The sequence below is a fragment of the Aotus nancymaae genome, unplaced genomic scaffold (assembly GCF_030222135.1).
Source record: "Aotus nancymaae isolate 86718 unplaced genomic scaffold, 86718_ANA_hifiasm-v0.15.2.pri h1tg000019l, whole genome shotgun sequence".
Lineage (NCBI taxonomy): Eukaryota > Metazoa > Chordata > Mammalia > Primates > Aotidae > Aotus > Aotus nancymaae.
Genome location: NW_026988431.1, coordinates 26,584,275 through 26,611,838, shown reverse-complemented (window position 1 = coordinate 26,611,838; position 27,564 = coordinate 26,584,275). Strand labels below are relative to the sequence as shown.

The 27,564-nt window shown below is 41.3% G+C and overlaps 1 protein-coding gene across 6 annotated transcripts in view; it reads right to left on the bottom strand.

Moving 5' to 3' along the window:
- The window catches only part of NEK11 (NIMA related kinase 11), a 313,205-nt gene that overhangs the window by 110,535 nt on the left and 175,106 nt on the right, over window positions 1-27,564 (bottom strand). For all 6 annotated transcript variants that reach the window (XM_064378689.1, XM_064378693.1, XM_064378690.1 and 3 more), the window contains one exon: window positions 12,078-12,238. In XM_064378689.1, the coding sequence (XP_064234759.1) occupies window positions 12,078-12,238 (161 nt within the window). The remainder of the gene's footprint in view (window positions 1-12,077; window positions 12,239-27,564) is intronic.

The window sequence follows — 27,564 nt, the reverse complement described above, 5'->3', positions numbered from 1 at the left end:
GTATAATTGAATGAATACAAGCTACCTAGCTGCCACAAGAATTTAGTTTGGGATGAGAGCTCAGTTTGGGCACCAGCAGTCCCTTAGAGATTGTATATCTATCTTTAGATGTTTTTGAGAGTCTCCCCAAAGGTTATTCTTCTGCTCACTGCTCCTTCACCTTGAAAGTGTGAAACTCAGCCATCTGTGTACATCTAGCACCCTCAGCACTCTCCTGGCTGGGGGGCTGTATTGACTCCCGAAGGCATATCTAGAGAAGGCTTGGCACATGTCAACACACACATAGACAGGTTCAGAGCTACAGAATATCTTTATGTTTCCAGCAGCTGAAAACTGCTCCAAGTGAGGGAGAATAGATGCATGCATGCTTTCATGCTGTGCTGCCAGGCCTGACACCATGTTCTCCATCTGCTGAACAAACTCGAGCAGGCACAGACCTATAAATGTCTAGAGTAGAGTACACATAATCTTCTATCACAGCCCCAGCTACGGAGAAGTGCTCAGATGAGCTTCATCTTGCTCAGACTCCAGGCATGTCCTCATTCAACCTTAGGTCAACAGATGCGAGGGTATGAAGGGGCTGGTTTCTTTCACCTCTTGGTCACCTCCCCTCTCAGAGTCATCCCACAGAGATGTAAATCTCACCAAAATGTGCAAAACCTCTTCCCTCCTCACCCACAGTCACTCTGGACCCATGCTATTTTCCTGAGAGACTTCATATGAGTGCACCCCGACCTTCTTGAAGCTGTGGCCATGCGCTGGTCACAAGCAGCCAGGACATGGCCTCAATGCAAGCTGAGGACCTACAGAGCTCATCTATGTGCATGAATACTGCAACTCTGCTGTAGTTTTTCTTCTTTTGATGTCATTATTAATGACGCATTATTTTTATTGAGATAAAATTTGCACATGATGAAATGCAAGATCTTAAGGGTATAATTCTATGAGTTTTCAAAAATGTATAACCTGTGTATATACCACCTAAAACAAGGTAAAGAATATCTGTGTCATCCCCAACAGTTTCTTCAGGCCTCCTTCCAGCCAATCCCCATTCTCCCCGGGCACTGTTCTGATTTCTATCACCACAGACTCACTGTAAGACTTTCTGTTACCCTTCACTGCACTGGACTATGACTAAAATAAAATTCACTCTCCTTACAAGGTCTTCATGCATAGCTGTAGCTGGTCTGACTTTTCCAACCTCATATGATCTTTTTGCTCACTACGCAGTTTCTGAAACTTGTCCAGTGTTGTCACAACCTGGAGCTTTCCCACACTCTCTGTTCCCTCCCTCTGAAGCACTCTTCTCCCAGCTCCCTTTTGTCAAATCGAGGGCTGGCTCTTTTCCATCCTCCAGGTCAGGGCTGAAAAGTCATCTTCTAGAAACTCTCCCTATTTCCCTTATTGGTAGATCTTCCCTTACCCCCACATGCCCATTCATCTATCACTTCCGCTTCTTCATTTCCTAGTTGCTCTTATTTCTTTGTTTGTGTCCTGGCTAACTGGCTACCTGTACCATTAGACTGTACACTGCATTCATTCATTCACGTATTCCACAATATCTACTAAGTATTTTCTCTAATGATAAACACTGTTCAAGGTGCTGGGAACACAGCAGGGAAAAAAATAGAATATCTGCTCTACTGGCTTTCATTCTAGTAGAGGGAGATAGGCCATATATGAAGAAGCAAGAAAATAGTGGCAACTCAGATGGCAATAAAGACTATGGAAGAAAATAAAGTAGGGGAGGAAAGGGAATTCTCAGTCCAGTGAATGCTATTTTATATAAGGTGATCAGAGTTCTCCCTGATAAGATGACATATAAGCAGAGACTTGAAGACAGGGAGGGAGCAAATCATTTGTATATCTGGTGGGAAGAGCATTCAAGGCTTCCAAAGGCAGAAACATGCTTGGTGTGTTCCAGAAACCAGAAATAAGCCAATATAACAGGAGTGGAGTGAGTGCGGGCAATTCTTGCATTGATGGAAGAGAGGGGCTTAGTGAGGTGGTGATGATGAGGTACGGGAAAGCAATTCTACAGACTTGGTTTTGCTCTGAGTGAGATGGGAGGGTTACTAGGAGGCCAGATAGAAGCCATAACAAGGAGGTGATGGTGGCTTTGGCAATAGGAATTCAGGTACTAAGTAGTGGTCAGATTCCAAGTATACTTTAAAGGTCGAGCCAATAGGTTTTGCTTCACGGATTGGATGTGAATGTGATTGAAAGGATGTTAGTCAAGGTTGGCTCAGGAGGAGCTAATTTGGACTGAGGGTAGAGTATATGAGAGGCATAACTTTTGTACATGCTGATTTCAGTATTTCTATTAGAGACGCCTAACCCTACTCCCAGGCAGACTGGATATGTGAGTCTAGAGTTCTTTTGTATGTGTTTATTTCAGGATGTCTATTAAAGACTCCCAACCCCACTCCCAGGCAGACTGGTTATGTGAGTCCAAAGTTCTGTGAAAATAGAACTGAAGAATGGAAGGCACACATTTAGGAGCTGTCAATCAATAAATACTATTTAAATATGTAAGGCTGAATGAGAGCCCATGAAGGTGGAACTATGTCTATTGTGTTCACGACCCATATACCCAGTGCTTAGAACATTCAAATATGTGATGCATAAATGAATGACCCAAAAATAACTCATCTATGCTGTGTTTAAAAAAAATTTTTTGAGACAGGGTCTCATCTTTTGCCCAGGCTGGAGCACAGTGGCTTGATTATGGCTCACTGCAGCCTCGACCTCTTAGGCTCAAGTGATGCCCAGCCTCAGCCACCCAAGTAGCTTGGTGGCACCACGCCACCATGTCCAGCTAATTTTTAATTTTTTTGTAGAGATTAGGTCTCACTATGTTGCCCAGCTTGGTCTCAAACTCCTGAGCTCAAGCAATCCTCCCACCTCGGCCTCCCAAAGTGCTAGGATTACAGGTGTGAACCACTGTACTCAGCCCCACCTACTTTTTTTCTGCAAGTTGCATTTTGAAAGTATTATCTACTCTCCCACAAATGGTATCCGGAACAGCCCTGAAAAAAATGTCACTAAGTTACAGAAACCCAAACATCAAGGTGACCTTATCCATCTTCTTCACACTCAGATGTACCTTTCACATCTCAGCTTGATCTCATTAGAAGCCAAGCCCTTGCTTATATGCATTCATAATTCATAGGAAGGCAGGATGCCGTTTAGCACAAAGCCATAGGACAGAGCTGATGGTGCCTTTGTGAGGGCTTCCCTGAAATCAGGAAGCTGGTATCATAACTCCTATCTCACTACGGATGGTGGACTTCTGCCTTAAAGTGTGTGCAGTGATAGGAACACAGAGCCACATCTGCAAAACTCAAACTGTCAACAAGCCCCCTAGCTCCCATAAGACTAACAGCCTCTTTCACTGAATTCAGAATTGCTGAAACGTGACTGTCAATGTGTCCACATTTCACTGCTAATGCCTTGTTTACTCTGCATTATTAAAACCTTCTAACTGCAGCTGTCTCTTATTAATGCCCAGGTTCTTGGCAAGTCAATGCCTGTGGGGTTGCTTTAGGGTTTCAAAGACATTCATAGGTATCCAGTGACAGAACTCTTAAGACATTTAGAACTATGGTTTAGAAATGTAAAGGAAGAAGAGAAGAAAAAATAAAGCGGGGCTGATAGACCGGCAACATAACACCTATTCCAACACAGGGCAATGGATTTCCAGGAAATGGTGAGGCCTGTACTCCCTCTGCTACAATCCATTTCTGGAGCTCCAGTGGAGTGAAAGAAAAGCTACCTCTAATCAATCCCTCCACTTGCTCTTTATTAACTACTTAATCTCTTTCCACTCTATACATGCAATAGCCTAGAGAAGAAAGTCTTGCAATGTAAGGAAGGTTTATTGCCACAAAAAGAGGAAGAATTTTTCACAGTCCAAAAGATAGCCATTGTGAGACACAGTTCTTTATTGCAGATTTCTATTTTTGACTCTAGTTCTAGATTTACTTTTTTAAAAAATCCTACAGAGTAAGTGAAAACCTTAGCCCTTTGATTTAAATATGGTTTCAAATAATCAGCTCAGAGTCCATTTTCACACACTTTAGAGCTATCACTTAGGTCCCAAGCATCTCCTTTACTAACTTCTACATTAAGTTCTATACTTATTCCAAATTCCTAATAGTTGGTTGCTGGGAAAAGGTCTTGACGTGTGTGTGATAAATTATATATTGTTTACTAAGGAACGATGGCAAGGAACACTGAGCCGTCCCCAAGCAGAAAACTGCTCCGGGCATTATAGAATAGTAAGCAATATGTACCGGTCATGCACTAGTTAAACCAGTTCTCAGAACACAGGATACATGACCTTGTCCCCATTGCTGACTTGCAAATAGTGTTTTCTAGCTTATTTTTATTTTAGTAGTGAACAGGCACTATCTGCCTGTTTAGTCTGTCTTTATTCTATGAAAAAACACTGAACATCTGCTTATTAAAAATAATCACTTGTTCACAAAGAATAAATACGTGGGTCAGAGTCTGCTCTGGGCTTTCAGCTGGAAATGCTGTCAGTCCCCTGATGTCCCACTCTGATTCCCACTTTTGCATCTATCTTTGTTTGCATCTATCTTTGTTTCTGTTTCTTAATTCCTTCAGCACCGCCTGGGTTGCAGTCTCCACAAAAGAGCTGGTCTCAGCAGTTGGTACAATGAATATTTGCTGGTTTAAAACCTAGCTCTGTCATTGGATGGAGTAACCTGGGTCAAATCAGTTATTCTGTCTGTTTCATAGTCTTCTCATTTGTAAATGGGGTGAGAGATGTTAATTCCATCAAGTGCTGTGAGTATGAATAGGATAAGGCACATAAAAGGTTTGGAACAACACCTGGATGCTGCAAGGTGACTCTGTCTTACTATGACTAGTGTTTTCTCAGGGTTGACATAAACCCCTGTGCCTCCAAATTGCCAGGTTACGGAGGAAAGATGCACCTCCAACAGTGGCCCGCATGTGTCACAACCCTTTCCTCCCAGGCTGCACACCATGAAATGGGATTTACTCTCCCTTTCTAGGTGAATGAAATATTCAGAAAATTAAACTAAATTTCTAATCACAAAACAGTTGAATGGGACTTGTATTTTTCTGTTTGCCAGCCCTGTTTAGGATGGTTTCCACATTTTTTGCAGGCTTTCTGTGCACCATATGGTCAGGGCACCTCGGCTCTGATGATAGCTAGGGAAATGGGGATTCTTGGAGAGTTGTAGAGGGAGAAGATTGTTGGAAGGAAAAGCAATAGCAAGTCCCTCACAACTAGTCTTATCAGCTGTGTCTCACCACTCTCACCCAAAAGTTCTAGGAGCAGCACAGCAGAGCACAGCGCGTCTCACAGTGCAGGTCACTGTCCCTTTATTTGCCCACTGACCTGTGGACCTCTGATCAGCCACCAAGAAGGGAGACCATGGGGCTGGTGACCTCACCATCTTCATACTGAAGGGAACACTCAGACTCTTTGCATTCCTGCTCAGTTTTGCCTTGCCCTTTATTCACCCTATTGCCTTTCTCTTTTTTCTCCATGCTTTGGTATTGGAGTGAAAAATGTAGGTGTGATCCTAAACCCTGTAATAGATCTAATTTTAGATATTAAGTGTTTAAGACTTTCTACAAAGCCCAAACATCTACCCGCTGAACCTAAAAAAAAAAAGAATAGCATATCAAATTGTTAAGAGAAGTAAGTGATATAATGTAAAAAGAAAAAAAAAAAAAAGCCCACTGTGCTGCATTTCACAGTAAGCTTTGACTGGTCCCAATCTGATCAGCAATGAGCTATGCTTTAATCTGGACAAGAAGTGGGAGAGAGAGAAGGGGGAAGAGTCATGATGGAAGTGAGGGCTGGGACAGGGGTAGGGGTGGAAACTATCACCTTGAAGTCACTCCTTTGAGCCACACATGGTCTACAAAAGGCCTGTCAACCAGAAGGAATGACACACCAAACTGGTAGTATCCACTGACACTTTAGCAAGGTTGATTGCTTTACAGACTGGGACACAGGTCAGTGGAATGCTAATGGAAAAATGATCAACATCTGAAACAGCTGGGAGTCTGGTTTTTAGAACTGATGACCTCTAAGGTCAATCTAAGACAAAAAGTGTTTCTTCCCAAGTATGAAGCTAAATTAATTAGGTCAGATCATGTAAAAATAACAGGAAAATAAGTTCCACTATTGGGACTCAAGAGTTCTGGCACCTTCTATTAAAAAGAGAAAAAAACATAGTAGGAAGAGATAAATCTGTATCCCATAACAGATCAAAGATGTTGGGTCTTTTTGGTTTCACTTTTCATAACTCAGCACTCCTCCTAGAACTGGTTTAAATTTTGCCTTGTATATAGTACAGTAATTCTGTTTAGTAAAAAGGTCTTGCCAGAGTATCAGATAATGGAATGGCCCGCAGCTCTTCCCTTGCACCTAATGCATTTAGTCTATCACCAGTGGAGGAGAAGGGATTATAATTGTTGTGCAGAGGAAAGACTGTATAAAGTAGACGCTAAAAATAAAGTCATACAGTCCGGTTCTACTACTTACTAGCTGTGTGGCCTTGGAGATGTTACTTCATTTCCTTATGCCTCAGTTTCCTCTTGTGTGGAGTTAGGATGTCACAGTCTCATCTTTCAAGAGACCTAGGTTTTAAAGTCAGCACTTTAAATATCCTCCACTGCTGTTTCTTTTTTGAGCCAATGAGATAGCTGACTTGCACTTAGGGACTAGATTGTGTGAAAAACATGTATCTTAAATACTGTAAGTCTACAACAAGAATTCAAAGCAACAAGAGGCTTACAATCTGAGAGATGCAGGAACTGCGATGTGGTAGAGGGATGGGATTTATATCTCAGCTCATTTTCACTCTGGAGTATTCAGCAGACACATGAAATCCCTAACTCATGATCCCTTCCATTCTCCCACCTTCACCTTCTCCTTTACCCCTGCCTTCTCCCTTATTTAAATTCCAGCCAGTTAAATTCTAGTTTGATGCAGTTCATCTAGAATATATGCATCAGAGTTGTTGCAAGAATTAAATGAAATAATACATCTGTGACAGCCATAAGCTATGCCACTTACAAGTCCCTTCAAGAGAGAGCCTGCTGCAAGGAACCTAGTGATCTGACAGCCCTTGGCTACAACGCCTTCTGGATCCACACTGAGGCCCTGTTCTTCCCAGGAAGCTCCTAGGCAATGTGAGTGCTATGGAGAAGTTAGGGCCGGGCCATTTTTCCCAGTGCTGGACTTCAGCAACAGACCTTGGGCTCCCTCTTAGCCTGGCCAAGACTTTTTGAGAATTGCAGTGCAGCATGAGGCTCTCATCCAATCGGTCCCTCTCTCTTTCCCTCCCTCCCTCCTTCCCTACCTTCCTTCCTGCCTGCCAGCCTGCCTGCCAAGCCTTTATCAGAACTGCACTGCAGCCTGAGGTTCTCATTCAATCAACCTACCTACTTTCCTTCCTTCCTTCCTTCCTTTCCCTCAAATATCTCAGTATGGTTTCAGCCTCCTCCCACCATTTTTTTTTTTTTTTTTTTTTTTTTGAGGCAGAGTTGCTCTGTCACCCAGGTTGGAGTGCAGTGATGTGATCTCTGCTCACTGCAACCTCCACCTCCCAGGTTCAAGCGATTCCTCTGCCTCAGCCTCCTGAGTAGCTGGGACTACTGGCGTGCATTACCACACCCGGCCAATTTTTGTATTTTTAGTAGAGACAGGGTTTCACATATTGGCCAGGCTGGTCAATATGGTGAACTCCTGACGTCGTGATCTGCCTGCCTTGGGCTCCCAAAGTGCTGGGATTGGCGTGAGCCACTGCACCCGGCCCCTCCCACCTACTTGTTAGGCATTTCCTTTTCATTTCTAATTCTGGCTCATCACCTGCTTCCTGGAGTACCTGAACTGACACAGCATGCAAGGTACTAAGCATAGAATGAACGTACTGGAAGCACTAGCAGTTACTGTTGTAATTACTATGATCTGATTAAACTAATGACTGCACTAACAGCAGATACTCTTGGAGTCACCTACCATCAGGACAATCAGATCCAAGGGTCCTCAGCAGAATCTCAGGCCTTCCTGTCTCGTATCCAGTTCTCTGCCCCTGGGACAATGTTCCAAGCAGAAAATCAGTTGTTTTTCCTAATGCTTCACTGTGCAGTGAGAATTTCAAAACCACTGAATGATTTGGGGAAAAAGTACTGAGAACTTCAGAATTGACTGGAATAGTGGACCTCCGCTACCTTTCATCTTAGGAAGAACGAAAACCATAGTCCTGAAGAGCCTTCCTAAAACAAGCCCCAGTGAGAGCCACATTCATTAAACAAAGCCCTTCCAGAGGAAGTTCTGTGTCAAGTCTTTATTGTCCACCTAGTCTGTGTATTACTGGATGCATCTGAGCCATTTATTTGTCCTGGAGAGAAAAATCATAGTGAAGGCAGCAAGACAAAGACAGAGGAGTCTGTGAAAACATCCATCAACCTGCAGCCCTAAGCCATGTCCATTAGAGCGCATAAAACACTTTTTAGTGACAGGTCGCACAAATGTTGTGGAGAACCCTGTTACGATGACAGCTATAAACTCAATTCTCCTGAGATCTAAGAGGCTGGTTCCAATTCAGTAACCAGACACTTGGCAGAGGAGCCATCAACAATATGATAATGGCTGTGATAAAGGTGTTATTGATGCTCTGCTTATCACAGCAGAGAAACAGCCAGCAATCAGCAGCAATTAGGTGCTTAATAAAACTTCTTTGGAGACACTGCTACTGAAATGATTGTCATAGGTGGCACAAAGAACTCAGCAATCAATCTCAATGAAGTCCATGGTTGTTTTTCTTTTTTTTTTTTTTTTTTTTTTTTTTTTGAGACGGAGTTTCGCTCTTGATACCCAGGCTGGAGCGCAATGGCGCGATCTCGGCTCACCGCAATCTCCGCTTCCTGGGTTCAGGCAATTCTCCTGCCTCAGCCTCCTGAGTAGCTGGGATTACAGGCACGCGCCACTGTGCCCAGCTAATTTTTTGTATTAGTAGAGACGGGGTTTCACCATGTTGACCAGGATGGTCTCGATCTCTTGACCTCGTGATCCACCCGCCTCGGCCTCCCAAAGTGCTGGGATTACAGGCTTGAGCCACCGCGCCCGGCCGTTTTTCTTTTTGAAAGCACTTCTCTCATCAAAATAATAACTATGTGACTTTGGCTCCATCTAAAGGAAGGGGGATCAACTTTGATCTGATTACGCACATGGAAGGCATTGGTATGATGACCACCTAAGCAGACCCTGCCAGCACACTCAGAGGTCAAGGGCAAGACCAGGAAAAGGGTTCGAGAAGAGGCCAACGTGAGAGATGGCAGTAGGTCTGTCTCAATTCACAAAGTTAACCATGACTGAGGTCTCAATACTAAATTCTGTAGTGTAATTTGTATGTTGCTAATGAAAATAACCCAAAAGGGAAGAGACCACACTCATCACCTTTGGGGAAGGAGAAACTATATTGAATTACTAGAAGAAAACACATGTATAAGAGACAGGAAATTTGCAATTATACAAATTTCTCTATTGTGATTCCCACTCCTGTTTCCTTTATGCCAAACCCATTCTAGGTCAATATATATCCTATAGTAGCAAAAACATTGACTTGAGAACCTGACAAAAACAAGCAATGGGGAAAGGATTCCCTGTTTAATAAATGGTGTTGGGAAAACTGGCTAGCAATGTGCAGAAAGCAGAAACTGGACCCCTTCCTGACACCTGGCACTAAAATTAACTCCAGATAGATTAAAGATCTAAACATAAGACCTAACACCATAAAACCCTAGAAGAAAATCTAGGCAAAACCATTCAGGACATAGGCATAGGCAAGGACTTCATAACTAAAACACTAAAAGCATTGGCAACAAAAGCCAAAATAGGCAAATGGGATCTAATTAAACTCCAGAGCTTCTGTACAGCAAAGGAAACAATTATTAGAGTGAACTGGCAACCAACAAAATGGGAAAAAATGTTTGCAGTCTACTCATCTGACAAGGACTAATATCCAGAATCTACAAAGAACTAAAACAGATTTACAAGAAAAAAACACAACCCCATCAAAAAGTGGCCAAAGGATATGAACAGACACTTTACAAAAGAAGATATCTATGAGGCGAACAAACATGAAAATATGCTCATCATCACTGGTCATTAGAGAAATGCAAATCAAAACCATATTGAGGTACCACCTCGCGCCAGTTAGAATGGCGATCATTAAAAAATCTGGAGACAACAGATGCTGGAGAGGATGTGGAGAAATAGGAACACTTTTACACTGTTGGTGGGAGTGCAAATTAGTGCCACCATTGTGGAAGACAGTGTGGCGATTCCTCAAGGACCTAGAAATACCATATGACCCAGTGATCTCATTACTGGGTATATACCCAAAGAATTATAAATTGTTCTATTATAAAGACACATGCAGACGTATGTTCATTGTGGCACCGTTTACAATAGCAAAGACCTGGAATCAACCCAAATGTTCATCAACAATAGACTGGATAATGAAAATGTGAAACATATACACTATGGAATACTATGCAGCCATAAAAAACGATGAGTTCGTGTCCTTCATAGGGACATGGATGAATCCAGAAATCATCATTCTCAGCAAACTGACACAAGAACAGAAAATCAAATACCACATAGTATCAGTCATAGGCGGGTGTTGAACAATTAGAACACATGGACACAGGGAGGGGAGCATCACACACTGTGGTCAGTTGCGGGGAACTAGGGAAGGGACAGTGGGGGTTGGGGAGGGTGGGGAGGGATAACGTGCGGAAAAATACCAGATATAGATGATGGGGGGAGGAAGGCAGCAAACCACCTTGCCATGTATGTACCTGTGCAACAATCCTGCATGATCTGCACATGTTCCCCAGAACCTAAAGTACAATTTAAAAAAATGGTTGAATGGATTTTTGGAGTAAATCGTCTTCACTCCAAAAATCATCTCCTCTAGCTGGGTGTTCATTGACTTAGGTGCCCCTCGGCTAATTTTTATTTTAGTAGCTGAATGGTTCTCAGTTAATAAAAGCTTCTCTAACTCATGGAAGTTTAGGATTGGAAGGTAAGAAGAAAATGAGGTATGCATGTATACGCTGCCCAGAGTTTTCTCCTTTCTGTTCATATGGCTCTTCCTTTTTTCTCTCGTGCAGACACCCAACACAGAGAGCACATACCAGGGTGTTTCTTGGCCTATAGCCCACATAAGGCTTAATCTTGCTATAGTTAAAGAGGGACCTCACCACTTAAGCAAGAATGTATCCTCAGAGGCTAAAAGTAGCTAGAAAGATTATCCCCTAAGCCCAGGATCTTTGGGTCTGATCCCCAAAACTAAGTCAGTCTTTACAAATTTGTATTTTCTTTCAATTTGTGAATATGACCCCAAAATAGCATTACCAGAAGAAAGTATATGGAAAATCCCAGCCAGGCACGGTGGCTCATGCCTGTAATCCCAGCACTTTGGGAGGCCAAGGCGGGCAGATCACAAGGTCAGGAGATGGAGACCATCCTGGCCAACACAGTGAAACCCCATCTCTACTAAAACACAAAAAAGTATCCAGGCATGGTGGTGGGCAGCTACTTGGGAGGCTGAGGCAGGAGAATTGCATGAACCCAGGAGGCGGAGGTTGAAGTGATAGCACCACTGCACTCCAGCCTGGCAACAGAGCAAGACCGTCTCAAAAAAAAAAAAAAAAGAATCTCTCTGCTAAAGAGACACCTGCATTTTTTAATTCAATAGCTGTATATGAAGCCCTCCTCAGTGTGCAGTGCAGTGTGTACCATCCCCCAAACCCCCAATAAGTACAGTACACTCCAGTTCTTCCCTCATCAACATGGTCCAGATCAGATTCTCCAAATTCCATAGGGCCCTGCCTGCCTCTGGACCTTGAAAAGCCAGACTTATCACAAGGAGCTATTATAATAACCCTAGTCCCCGAGTCCCCAACTTCACCTTATAAGACTTCCTTTACTCTCTGGGAGAGAGTCCAATCAGTACCTTGAACAGTTCCACGGTTTCTGATAGGGAGATCATATATACCTGCTGGTTTGTTCTGTAAGCAGGCTGGGGTTCCTTCTTCTTGATTTCTTTCTCTGGTCCTGATAACACTGTTCCTTCTTCCTCCTCATCACTCTCTTCACAATAGGAATCAAATGTATCAGCATAATACTCTTCAGCCACAAGTGGGTCTTCTGGGATCTCTGAAATAATGAACAAACAACAGTCAGACACTACCAGTTATTAAAATTATAATGAGGGAAGAATACCCTGTCTTTTTACAGGGATGTATATTTTGCTTGCACTGACAAAGATTCTATGGCATGCAGCGCTGAATCTTAGCTTCCCGAAAGTATTTGGTTGAATGTAATAAACACTCAGCAAAATAAAACCAGTGGAGTAAAGGAGGAATATTTCCATTAGCAACTACCTTTTGAAGGTAAGAAAAAATCATGAAACAAGAATAAATAATATGCTTTAACATCTTAATATTTGGAGGCATGAAATTATTAACAATGAGGAAATTTAGGAGCAAAGGTAGGACAAGATGTCCTGGCTGAAAGGTCCTATTATTACACAACACACATAAAATTTTCAGCATAGGTAGTTGGAGAAAAACTACCGCAGCATTTTTCCTAGATATTTATTTTTTTTAATGTTACTGGTAGGACCAAACAAGATGAATAGGATATATAGCAGCAGCATTTTGGCAAGCTGGGGAAAGCACAATTTTTTTCTAACAGGTAATGATGGCTTTTGAGATGGAGTTCACTCTGGTGGGTCCTACTTGCTCAACCTTACATTCAGCACTTATTTTAAAAAAGAATACCCACTTAAGCTGATGACAACAAGCATCTACTCAAGTTACTTGATGCAACATTATTAGTAACTAAAATAAAGTCGGTGTTTTTAACAATCTTCGATGAAGAAAGACCAAGAATGGATCACAGTAAAGCGTAACAATATAAACTCTAATTTACTAATGATGGCCTAGAAATAAAGAACTACCCAAAGAACTACCCTTGGGTCGGGGTAGGAGAAAATTATAATACTCAACTTCAACAAAACAGTAGGCATTTTAGACTCTGCACCATATTCAGACTTAAAAATGAAACTTTTCTTCTAAATTGTAACACATTATTTTTCAACCTATTGTTGCTATTTCCTGTCTAATGGGAAAAACATGAAATATGGGGTCAGAGAATCAAGATTGGAATCTAGCTCTACAAACTTTTGATGAAAATCTGTGCAAGAGACTTAAGCTCACAGAGCTCCAATTTCTGTGGTGAAATTAACATAAGGGTAATCTAGTAGGGTGGCTACTATGGTTTAGTAATAGAATCCTCATGAAAGCATCAGTAGGCAGGGAAGTTTCATACAAATGTTCACTCAATTTCCATGTCTATAAAAATGGGCTTTTCATTAACTGAGTCCAGAATCCTTTGAAAATAAAATACTTAATGGATGTAGAATTCCCTGGAAACAAAAGACATTAAAATGTGTTTTTTATCTATTTTTTCCCAGCAAAACATAAAAGGCTGCTGTGTAGTAAGGTAAAAATTAGCTCAAAAGAAAAATTACATACATTCAAAATTACCTTTGCAAATTCCTTAGAAAAGAGTGTAATGGGGACCTCATACCTTATCTCAGCAATTTCAACACAGTGTATTTTCCCTTCAGACCAGTTCAGATCACTGATTTTCAGGTGAGCATCAGATAAGATAGAATATTGGTATGGAGAAGCCACGTTTTTTATTATTTTTTATTATGAATACTTAAATCATATATATTATTTTTATTAAACATGGCTTCTAGTCGTATCAAGAAGACACCTGCACATGTCTGTATATGTGTTCATATATATAAAACACATACTATACGTGCATGTACATGCATATATAACTTCAATAGCTTTTGTGTACAAGTGGTTTTTGGTTACGTGGGTGACTTCTGTAGCGGGGAAGTCTGAGATTTTAGTGCACCCTCACCCAAGTAGCATACACTGTACCCAATATGCAGTTTTTTATCCCTTACCCCACTCCCACCCTCCTCCTTTCTGAGTCTCCAAAGTCCATTATCCCACTCTGCATGCCTTTGTGTACCCATAGCTTAGCTCCCACTTATAAGTGAGAATATATGATATTTGGTTTTCCATTCCTGAGTTACTTCACTTGGAATAATGCCTCCAGCTCCATCCACATTGCTGCAAAAGACAGATTTCATTCTTTTTTTAATGGCTGAGTAGTATTCCATGGTCTCTATATGCCACATAGTCTTTATCCACTCATCAGTGATGGACACTTAGGTAGGTTTCATATCCTTGCAATCGTGAATTGTGCTGTGATAAACATACATGTGCGGGTGTCTTTTTGATATAATGACTAGAAACCATGTTTAATAAAAATCTTTGACTTACACTGAGAATGACAAGAGGATCACAGCATGAGAAGTGCCTGAAAACTAAAATCCCTGAGAGATCTCCAGTTCTGCCATCAAGTAGGGGCATGTGCCTGCTCAGTGGAATGACAGACCGAACCATATGTCTTCCTTCTCTTGCCCACCCTCAACTCTCCCTGAATCTCTGTGTCTCTTCCTCCAGCTTGTCCATTCTCTCTCTCTCCACTCTCTTCTACTTCCTCTCCCTCTCCCTGAGTCTCTTTGTCCCTTTGACAGTTGTCCATTCTCTCACCCATTCATATTTTTCCCTCTTGCTCTCCCATTTTTTTATTTATCTTCATTCCTCCTTGTCCAATCCTTTGGCTTTCAAACTATGGCATGGTAAGAAATACCATTTACATTGTTACCCCATGCACAGAAATGTGCTTATATATGCATACACATAAATATATAGTTGAAACAAAAGTTTCATACATGAAGACCTACATACCCAACTACATGTGACACACTCTGGTGTTTTTCATTCTATTCAATTATTGGGTTTTTTTATGCTAGTTGCAACTCACTAGACTTCTCAATCTGCAGTTTGAAAAACATCCCAACCTAGCTAGAGAGGCCAACATTCAAAAACACTCCTTTAGAATGTTAGCTTTGGCATAAAAAAAAAAAATCTGCATTTAAATAAAGTCTGTAGCAATAGCTCTATAACATTGTGTTATTTAAACTTTCTGCACTTTGGTTTTCTCATCTATAAAAGAAAAATGATAATATTCATCTCACGGAATTGTTGTGACCATTACATAGTATAACAGATGCAAAATAAGTATCAAACAAACGTTAGCTACTATTGGAAGTAATAAGGCAAACATTCAGGAGTTTTACCTGTAATACCCAACACTGGGAAGAAATAACAGTCATGCATCACTTAACAATGACGATATGTTCTGAGAAATATATCATTCAGGCGATTTCACCACTGTGAACATCATAGAGTGCATTTATACAAACCTAGATGGTATAACCTACTATACATCTATGTTTATATGGTATAGCCTATTGCTCCTAGGCTACAATGCCGTACAGCAAGTTACTACACTGAATACTGTAGACAATTGTAATATAGTAAGTATTTGTGTATTTTAACCTTAAAAGTGTACAGTAAAAATACAGTGTAAAAGATTTTTTAAATGGCACACCCGTACAGGGCCCTTACCATGAATGGAGCCTGCAGGGCTGGAAGTTGCTCTGGGTGAGTGAGTGGTGAGTGAATGTGAAGGACTAGGACATTACTGTACACCACCACAGACTTTATAAACACTGTACACTCAGGCTACACTACATTTATAAAAAAGTCTTCTTTTCTTCAATAATAAACAGCTTACTGTGAGATTTTTAAACTTTTTGACTATTACGACACTTAGCTTAAAACACAAACACGTTGTACAGTTGTACAAAAATATTTTCTTTCTTTATATCTCTCCTGACTAGGAGATACTCCATAAGCATTTTTTTCTTTTTCGACTCTTTTGTTAAAAATGAAGACAGAAACACACACCTTAGCCTACTCCTACACAGCGTCAGGATCACCGACATTTAATGTCTTAATTTAATGACATTTTAATGTCTTCCACCTCATCTTATCCCACTAGAGGGTCTCTAGGGGCAGTAACACACACGGAGCCTCCATCTACTGTGATAACAGTGCCTTCTTCTGAAATACCTCCTGAAGGACCCGCCTGAGGCTGTATTACAGTTAATTTTTTTTAATAAGTAGAAGCAGTACGCTTTAAAATAATAATAATAAAAAGCATAGCAGGCCAGGTGTGGTGGCTCACTCCTATAATCCTAGCACTTTGGGAAGCTGAGGCGGGTGGATCACCAGAAGTCAGGAGTTCAAGACCAGCCTGGGCAAAATGCCAAAACCCCCTCTTTACCAAAAATACAAAAAATTAGCTGGGTGTGGCTTCATACACGTGTGGTCCCAACTACTTAGGAGGCTGAAGTGAGAGGATCACTTGAGCCTGGAAGATGGCGGTTGCAGTGAGCCGAGACTGTGCCACTGCACTCCAGCCTGGGTGACAGAGTGAGACCACACCTCAAAAAAAACAAACAAAAAAAATAGTAAATATATAAAGTAGTAACAGTCATTTGTTATCATTATACTGTACATAATTATATGTATTACATTTTTATATGGTTGGCAGTATAGTAGGTTTATTTGCACTGCATCACCACAGACATGTGAGTGATATGCTCCTCTGCAATGTTATGATGGCTACGATAGCACTAGGTGTTAGGAATTTTTCAGCTTCATTAATGGGACCACCATTGTATATGCAGTCTGTCATTGACCAAAAGATTGTTATGCAGTGTATGACTGTATTAGACAACTGAAAATATATACCCAAGTTTAAAATATTTCTTTATTTCAAATAGAGTAACTTCTCAAAATCCATACTGAAACCAGCTGAAATGGGCAATATGGAATCTTGCCTCTCTCTGGTTTCCTTTCTGCTGAACTCTACAGAAACCCTTAGGCATTTCACCGCGCTGTTCACCTCCCACTGTCCTTCCTGTCCACTGGTTCTATCTATGTTTCCTTCAAGCAGCTCAGAAGAAACCTCTGCTATAGGGGTTGACAAATACATTCTGTAAAGGGCTAGATGGTAAAAAATTTTAGGCTTTGCAGACTACGTGCTCTCTGTCACGAGTATCTAACTCTGTCTTTGTAGTGTGAAAACAGACAATAATAAATGAATGAGTGTGGCTGTGTCCCAGTAAAACTTTACTTAGAAACATAGGCAGTGAACCAAGTCATATCTCTACAACACATACAAAGCTTTTGCTAAAATACTAAGCTCCTCTTCCCAAAACATAGCTCATTGTATACACACAGTCTTAGTTCCTTTCCCTCTCCTACCTAGGATTTCCTTCTAGGAAGGGGAAGAAGGAAAGAAATGGCCAGGGGAGAGTGCCATTCTGCCACCTAAGTTGTGAAACAAACTAGAATGAATCTATCTCCAGTATTTCTTAAGTAAGCACCGCTAATTTGGTGCTGCTCACAAAAGGACTCATATTCATTTTCAAAGGGAAAAGTCAAAATAAACGTAAGTCTATTTAAACTGTGTTTGTCAAGCTGCATGTTTTTCATACATGGATCCAATCTGAAGCCTTGTTAGGCTAAGGCTCCTTTCTCCTGTCACTAAGGGGAAAGAGTCTGATAAATAGCTTTAATTTCCTTGCACCCTGAAGTCAGCCTCATAATGAGAGTACTGGAGTGGCATTCCAGATCTTCTGTATGCCAGGAAAGCAGTGACGGAATATGTTTATGAAGGAATCCAATAATGGCTGCAGGAGCTTGGACACAGATGTTTCAAGTCCATTCTGGAAAAATGAAGCTGTCACCTTGTTACGGGAAAAGGACAGCCTTTATAAGATCCTTCAATTAAGACCCAAGTAAATGCCTTTCTCTAAGACTTGTGTGAGCATCAGGATCACCTGCGGGCTTGTGAAAACAGACCTCTGGGCCCCACCCCAACACTTGCTGAGCCAGTAGGTCTGGTGTGGTGTCTGAGAATATGCATTACTCACAAGTTCCCAGGTGATGCTGATGCTGCTGGTCTGGGGGCTGCATTCTCAGAACTACTGCTCTAGAATGTGAATAGTTCAAATAAAAGTGTACACTATAATAAAATATAAAAGATTTTATACTGTTTATACATATTTCAACCTTTGTATGTTAAAGATGAAATGTAAACAAAAGAAAAACTTTACCTTAGAAGAGCTCAAGTTGTTGTGCTATTAGTTGTCTCAGTTACTTACAATCTCCATGGAGGTATAAGCAATGGAACTATTCCCATTTTGTTGATAGAAAAGAACAAAGCTAAGGGTGAACAGCCCAAAGCTATAATCTTTATATCTGTGTGCATTTTACAGTTTAAATAGCACATTGATATACATTTGATACTACAAAATCTGATACCATTTGACAGCACAGAGATACCATTTGATCTTTGCAACAACTCTTCAATGTAGACTAGAATGACATTTTTATGCCCACTTTTCAGATAGGAAAAGTAAGGCTCAGACAGGCTAATGACCAACCAACGGTCACACCGCCGCATCTAAATCCCCTTTCTTCCACTGAATTAGTCTATTTACGGTTAGTTAAGAATTTTCATCTTTGGTAGTAAAACCATTTCATAGATAAAGGTCATGATTATCTTCCCTGTAGCTCTCTGAAAGATGTCAGACAAGAAGGGACAGATTTTTGACTTACGAGATAGAAAAACTGAAGCTTAGTCATCCGGTAAACTGTCCTAAGCGAGCTGGGAGAATCAGATTCAGCCTGAACCCAGCGCTCACTACCATCTATCTCAGATGTGCCGAACTTGAGTGTGCCTTAGAATCAGCTGGAAGGCTTCTTAAAACAGATTCCTGCTCCCACACCCAGCGTTTCTGATTCAGTAGGTCTGGGATGGGGTCTGTAATTCTGCATTTTTAACTATGCCATTCATCTGGAAACACTCTGAGAACTATTGCTTTATCTTACAGGACCTTCAAGGAGAAAATGACATAGAGATGCAACTGTTAAATGAGACACTCCATGTTACTTCATCTACTGCATTAGCTACATTAACCCATTAACCATTTTTTTTAAAGACTGTTTTCATAAAACAGGAACTTTTCCTGAAGAGAAAACCAAGTTTCCTCTAAAGGAACTTAGTTTCTTTGAGACATTTAGAAGATCTCAGCCTGTGTGCTCACCATAATCCCAAATGGTTTTAACCATTAGAATGCCTTGAGCATATGCATATGACAAGCTTGGGAGAATGGTTATTTAAGGGTGATCCCCAGAAGAGCAAGAACAATATCACCTGGGCTCTTATTAGAAATAAACCTACTTAATCAGAAACTGAGATGAAGGTCAGCAAATATCTTTCAACAAGCTCTCCAGGTGATCCTGATGCACCCTTATGTTTGAAAACCACTGATTCAGCACAGTGACTGGCACTTTATGTCTGCTGAAATAAAAATCCCTGGGATATTAGAATATCCCAGGTAGATGGTAAGCTCCAGAAAGGCAGAGGCCATGCCCATCCTGCTCACCATGGTATTTCCAACACATGATTCAAAGCAGACACTCAAAACTTCTTGCTCAATAAATGAGTACATAAATCTCTAAGAGATAAGAACTTTCAAACTGCCACACAATATCATATACAAAGAATTTACCAATCTTTTGGGAGAGTAGGACAGAGAGGGGGAAGCTGAGAAGAGAAAGGAGGTACCGATTTTCTTCATAAGAGCCCAACCGATTTCCTCTCTTTCACATACTTTGAAATTATATCTCAAATGTAGTCATCCCTTTGAACAGCAAAAAATGTCTTCATCATACTAAAACTTCCAGCTACATCCCGCAGGCCCACTAAGTCCCAGAATTCAGTCAAGATGACCCAGAATGTGACAGCACACACTGTTAGGCTGGGGCTTTCTCCAGGTACCCCAGATTCTGCCCCAGACACCTTGCCTCTCTCTGCATATCTAATCATAGTGTCAGCATTAATGTTTGTGGAACTGGGCAACCAAATGATTTGTGATAGGGAAACCCCATAGACTCATGTCAACCTTTGTGCCCCTTCTCCCAGGAAATATGAAAAGATCAAAAGATACTTTTTAACATGTTTTTCACTATACCCACCCTGTGGGGGGAAATCTCTTTATAGAAAGAGGATGCTATTTATCTTAGCTGTCATGGGGCAGATGGAGGGTGGGTGGTGGGAGCCCTCAGCAGCAGGCAGCTGCCAAAAGATGTCATCTCTATTCTTCCTTTCTTTTCTAGTTTTCTGAAGAGAGTAATGGCTTTATTACCAAAATACTGAACAAAGGCTATTATAAGGCTATAATAAGAATAAACTTATTGTTCTATCTCAATGTGGCCTCTATGAAGACTATGTTCATTCATTACAAATTGGGAGTGGCAGTGCTTAGAATGATTACAATTATATTGACACAGTAACTATCAAAGAATTTACTTTCTGAAAAATGACATTTGCGGGTGTGAAAAATTGCTCAAATTCACTTCTTAATGAAAATATTAATAATAAAAACATTATTTTGGGGAAGCTCTGCCAAGATGGCTGAATAAAGGGGATGGCAGTAGATTTGCCAAGCAAAAAGAGGGCAAAAAAAAGCAGGGGTTGCAATCCTAGTCTATGATAAAATAGACTTTAAACCAACAAAAATCAAAAGAGACAAAGAAGGGCATTACATAATGGTAAAAGGATCAATGCAACAAGAAGAGCTAACTATCCTAAATATATACGCACCCAATACAGGAGCACCCAGATACATAAAGCAAGTTCTTAATGATCTACAAAGAGACTTAGACTCCCACACAATAATAATGGGAGACTTTAACACTCCACTATCAATATTAGATCAATAAGACAGAAAATTAACAAGAATATCCAGGTCTTAAACTCAGATCTGGACCAAGTGGACCTAATAGACATCTACAGAACTCTCCACCCCAAATCCACAGAATATACATTCTTCTCAGCACTGCATTGCACCTACTCTAAAATTGACCACATAATTGGAAGTAAATCACTCTTCAGCAAATGCAAAAGAATAGAAATCATAACAAACAGTCTCTCAGACCACAGGGCAATCAAATTAGAACTCAGAATTAAGAAACTAACTCAGAACCGCACAGCTTCATGGAAACTGAACAACTGGCTCCTGAATTTTGACTGGATAAACAACGAAATGAAGGCAGAAATAAAGATGTTCTTTGAAACCAATGGGAACGAAGACACAACATACCAGAATCTCTGGGACACATTTAAAGCAATGTCTCGAGGGAAATTTATAGCAATAAATGCCCACATGAGAAGCAAGGAAAGATCTAAAATCAACATCTGGTAGAATTCAGCTGTGAACCCATCTGGATCTGGACTTTTTCGGGTTGGTAGACTATTAATTGCCGCCTCAACTTCAGCCCTTGTTATTGGTCTATTCAAGGTTTCAACTTCTTCCTGGTTTAAGCTTGGGTGGGTGCAAGTGTCCAGGATTTATCTGTTTCTTCCAGGTTTACTGGTTTATGTGCATAGAGTTGTTTGTAGTAGCCCCTGATAGTAGTTTGTATTTCTGTTGAGTCAGTGGTGATATCCCCTTTATCATTTTTTATTGCATCTATTTGATTCTTCTCCCTTTTCTTTTCTATTAATCTGGCTAGTGATCTATTTTGTAGATCTTTTCAAAAAACCAGCTCCTGGATTTATTGATTTTTTTGAAGGATTGTTTGTGTCTCAATCTCCTTCAGTTCTGCTCTGATCTTAGTTATTTCTTGTCTTCTGCTAGCTTTTGAGTTTTTTTGATCTTGCTCCTCTAGGTCTTTCAATTTTGATGATAGAGTGTCGATTTTTTATCTTTCCTGGCTTCTCATGTGGGCATTTATTGCTATAAATTTCCCTTGAGGCATTGCTTTTAATGTGTCCCAGAGATTCTGGTACGTTGTGTCTTCATTCTCATTGGTTTCAAAGCACATCTTTATTTCTGCCTTCATTTCATTGTTTATCCAATTGACATTCAGGAGCCAGTTTTCAGTTTCCATGAAGTTGTCTAGTTCTGAGTTAGTTTCTTAATCCTGAGTTCTAATTTGTTTGCACTGTGGTCTGAGAGACTGTTATGATTTCCATTCTTTTGCATTTGCTGAGTAGTGATTTACTTCCAATTATGTGGTCAATTTTAGAGTAGATGCCATGCAGTGCTGAGAAGAATGTATATTCTGTGGATTTGGGGTGGAGATTTCTGTAGATGTCTTTAGGTCTGCTTGGTCCTGATCTGAGTTCAAGTCCTGGATATCCCTGTTAATTTTCTGTCTCATTGATCTGTCTAATATTGACAGTGGAGTATTAGAGTCTCCCACTATTATTGTGTGGAAGTCTACATCTATGTGTAGGTCATTAAGAACTTGCTTTATGTACCTGGGTGCTCCTGTATTGGGTGTGTATATTTAGGATCATTAGCTCTTCTTGATGCATTGATCCTTTTACCATTATGTAATGTCCTTCTTTGTTTCTTTTTATCTTTGTTGGTTTAAAGTCCATTTTATCAGAGACTAGGATTGCAATTCCTGCTTTTTTTTGCTCTCCATTTGCTTGATAAATCTTCCCCCATCCCTCTATTTTTAGCCTATGTGTGTACTTGCACATGAGATGGGTTTCCTGAATACAGCACACCGATAGGTTTTGACTTTTTATCTAATCTGCCAGTCTGTGCCTTTTGATTGGGGCATTTAGTCCATTTACATTTAAGGTTAATACTGTTATATGTGAATTTGATCCTGCCATTTTGATGCTAACTGGATGTTTTGCCTGTTAGTTGACACATTTTCTTCATTGTGTTGATGGTCTTTACCATTTGGTATGTTTTTGGAGTGGCTGCTACTGGTTGTTCCTTTCCTTGTTTAGTGCTTCTTTCAGGAGCTCTTGTAAGGCAGGTCTGGTGTCGATGAAATCTCTCAGCAATTGCTTGTCTGTAAAGGATTTTATTTCTCCTTCACTTATGAAGCTTAGTTTGGCTGGATATGAAATTCTAGGTTGAAAGTTCTTTTCTTTAAGGATGTTGAATATTGGCCCCCACTCTCTTCTGACTTGTATGGTTTCTGCCGAGAGATCTGCTGTGAGTCTGATGGGCTTCCCTTTGTGGGTAACCCGACCTTTCTCTCTGGCTGCCCTTAGCATTTTTTCCTTCATTTCAACCCTGGTGAATCTGAAGATTATGTGCCTTGGGGTTGCTCTTCTTCAGGAATATCTTTGTGGTGTTCTCTGTATTTCCTGGACTTGAATGTTGGCCGCATTGCTAGATTGGGGAAGTTCTCCTGGATAATATCCTGAAGAGTGTTTTCCAGCTTGGATTCATTCTCTCTGTCACATTCAGGTACATTGATCAAACGTAGATAAGGTCTTTTCACATAATCCCGTATTTCTTGGAGGCTTTGTTCATTTCTTTTCACGCTTTTTTCTCTATTCATGCCATCACGTTTTATTTCATTGAGCTGGTCTTCAATCTCTGATATCCTTTCTTCTGCTTGGTCTATTCAGCTATTGAACCTTGTGTATGCTTTGAGAAGTTCTCATGCTGTGTTTTTCAGATTCATCAAGTTGTTTATATTCTTCTCTGTGTTTATTCTAGTTAGCATCTCATCTAACCTTTTTTCTAGGTTCTTAGTTTCTTTGCATTGGGTTAGCACATGTTCTTTTAGCTCTGAGAAGTTTGTTATTACCCATCTTCTGAAGCCTGTTTCTGTCAATTCATCAGATTCATTCTCCATCCATCTTTGATCCCTAGCTGGTGAGGAGTTGTGATCCCTTGGAGGAGGAGAGGCATTCTGGTTTTTGATGTTTTCATCCTTTTTGAGCTGGTTTCTTCCCACCTTAGGGGCTTTATCTACCTGTGGTCTTTGTAGCTGGTGACTTTTGGATGGGGTGTCTGAGTGGATGTCCTGTTTGTTGATGTTGAAGCTATTTCTTTCTGTTGCTTAGTTTTCCTTCTAACAGTCAGGCCCCTCTCCTGCAGGACCGCTGGAGGTCCACTCCAGTCCTCACTTGCCTGGGGATCACCCATGGGGACTGCAGAACAGCAGGGGTTGCCACTGGTTTCTTCCTCTGCTATCCTTGTCCCAGAAGGGTACCTGCCAGATGTCAGCCTGAGTTCTCCTTTATGAGGTGTCTCTTAGGGTATACGTGGGTTGGGGAGTTGCTTGAGGAGATAGTCTGTCCCTTATAGGAGCTCAACTGCTGTGCTGGGAGCTCCGTTGTTCCATGCAGAGCTGCTGGGCAGTTACCTTTAAGCCTGCTGCAGCTGAACTCATAACCACCTATTTTCCCAGGTGCTCTGTCCTACAAAGGCTGGCTTTATTTATATGTTCCTGTTGAGCTGCTGCATTTTTTCATAGATACCCTGCCCTGCATGAAGTAGTCTAGTCACAGTCTGCCAGCAGAGGCGTTGCTGTGCTGCCGCAGGCTCTGCCCAGCTGCTGCATGAACTGCCTCAGTAGTGGTTGTTGCCCTTCCCCCCACTGAGCTGGACCATCCCGGGTCTAGCTGTGCTTGCTGTGAAACTCTCAGTCCAGAGCATTTCAGATTGCTAGTTTTGTGGGGGTAGTACCTGCCAAGCCAGATCACCTGGTTCCCTGTCTCAGCCCCCTCCCTTTCAGTTGAATGGGTAGCTCTGTCTCCCAGGCGTTCCAGGCACCAGACGAAACGTCTGCCCAGACTTGTGTGAGTTTCTGTGCACTGACCTGGCACCGGCTGAAACCACCATGCTAAAAACTTGTGGCACTTTTCGGCCCGGGAATCTCCTGGTCCGTGGGCAGTGAAAACTTGTTTGGAAATGCAGTGTTCACTCACCCTCTGCACTGTTCTCACTGGGAACTGCATTCCGGAGCTGTTCCTATTCGGTCATCTTCCCTATACAACAATCTTTCATGATCTGCACATGTACCCCAGAAGCTAAAGTACAACAACAAAAAAAATAAATTAAAAAAATCAGGATACAACAGATGCTGGAGAGGATGTGGAGAAATAGGAACACTTTTACACTGTTGGTGGGAGTGTAAATTAGTTCAACCATTGTGGAAGGCAGTGTGGCGATTCCTCAAGGATCTAGAAACAGAAATTCCATTTGACCCAGCAATCCCATTACTGGGTATATAACCAAAGGATTATAAATTGTTCCGTTATAAAGACACATGCACATGTATGTTCACTGCAGCACTGTTTACAATAGTAAGGACTTGGAACCAACCCAAATGCCCATCAATGACAGACTGGATAAAGAAAATGTGGCACATATACACCATGGAATGCTATGCAGCCATTAAAAAAGGATGAGTTCATGTCCTTTGCAGGAACATGGATGAAGCTGGAAACCATCATTCTCAGCAAACTGACACAAGAACAGAAAACCAAACACTGCATGTTCTAACTCATAAGTGGGTGTTGAACAATGAGAACACACAGACACAGGGAAGGGAACATCACACACTGGGGTCTGTTGGGGGATGGGGAACTAGGGGAGGGATGGCAGGGGGTGGGGAGATTGGGGAGGGATAACATTAGGAGAAATACCTAATGTAGGTGACAGGGCAATGGAAGCAGCAAACCACCATGGCATGTGTATACCTATGTAACAATCCTGTAAGATCTGCATATATACCACAGAACTTAAAGTAAAATAAAAAAATTATATATATATATATTATTTTCTCATATGTAGAGGAAACCTATGATTAACATGCTACAACATCCCCAAAACCATAAGGTTTTTTCTTTTCTTTTTTTTTTTTTTTACCTTTTATATAAGGTACAAGACAATACTTTGAGAAGACATACAGACAGGGTGTCTCACAAAGGTGAGACATTGTGCTGAGCTGCCTCAATTTCCCCCAGAAGCTCCATTTTGTATAAGGTAAACACAATTGAGATGAAGAAACAAACAAACAAACAAAAATTGAAGTTAAATTAACTGGTGACACCTGCTGCTTCTTAGAAAAATTGTCTTCCACCATAAGTGTTGATACAAAGTTGTGAGTAGGAAGACCAGCTGTAGGGTCAGATGGCTGGCAAATTCTGCCTCCGTTGCTTATTGGCTGTGTGACCTCAGGTAGGCTACTTTACTTCTCTGGGTCACATCATTCTCATTTGTAAGTGGGTATAGTGGCTACTATCAATGTCCCACCCAAATTCCTTTATCAGCACACTCCAAAGTATAATTGGCACACACTTGTCTGCTAGCTGCTGTACGTGTTGGCTGCTGTATTAAATCAGCTAGAGCTGCCGTGAGAAGATATCACAGATTAGGTGATTTAAAAAATAGAAATTTATTTCCCAGAGTTCTGGAGGCTGGAGATTAAGGGGCCGGCAGGGCTGGATTCCTCTGGGGCCCTTCTCCTGGCCAATCTCCTGCTGCTTCTTCACAAGGCCATCCTCTGCATGCATACCCTGGTGACTCTGTGTCCTAATCTCCTCTTCTTATGAGGACACGGTCAGATTGGCTTAGAGTTCACCTTATCAGCCTCATTTTAATTTAGTCACCTCTTTAAAAGCCATGCCTTCAAATACAGTCACATTCTGAAGTACTGGGGGTTAGGGCTACAGCATATGGATTTCACGGGGGACTCAGTTGAGCCTGTAACCGTTGCTGACAGCACACATAATACTCTGTTCTCCACAGAATTGTTCTGGATCAAAGAAGCCCTCCTTACTGAAAAGATGATGCCACACCTCTGCCCTAGGGGCAGTCCTGGCCACTGACTGAGTGGCTTAAGGTAGAACCTGAGGCTAGTCTCCAGCTGAGACCACAGCCTTGCTCAGCTCCTTCCATCCAGACACAGCCCCCAACCCCACACCAAACCCCATAGACACGCCCACACCCTTAGAGCTCTTCACAATAAGATCCATGCACTAGATACCCATCTCAGGCTGTGCTGCTAAGGAGCCCAACTAAAGACCTGGACATTACAATAAAAATATCTTGACTCATGGTTATGAAACAAAATATAAAAGATAAGTGACACTATACAGTAAGGTAAACATCCTTTAAAGGAAAATAGATTCCAGCAAAGTCACATTCTCTTATAACTTTAATCCTCAGACCTTCAAGAAAACAATAGAGCCCACATCCATGGCACTGCTAAAGTGAGCCCTTTGTCAGATATCAATTGTATCTCAGATGACTAAACTTTTTTCTCTCTGGAGGTCTAGTCTCCTGGCCCTTTTCAAAGTCTTCAAATGCCTCATCCTACATAATGTCCAGAACATGGTGGGTGCTCCACAAAAGGGCAGTTATCGTTACTTTAGCAGGAAGAAAGATTTACTTTTATAATACTTGTTGTGAGAATTTTTTTTTTGTTGTTGAGACGGAGTTTCCCTCTCATTACCCAGGCTGGAGTGCAATGGCGCAATCTCGGTTCACCTCAACCTCCGCCTCCTGGGTTCAGGCAATTCTCCTGCCTCAGCCTCCTGAGTAGCTGGGATTACAGGCGTGCGCCACCATGCTCAGCTAATTTTTTGTATTTTTAGTAGAAACGGGGTTTCACCATGTTGTCCAGGATGGTCTCAAT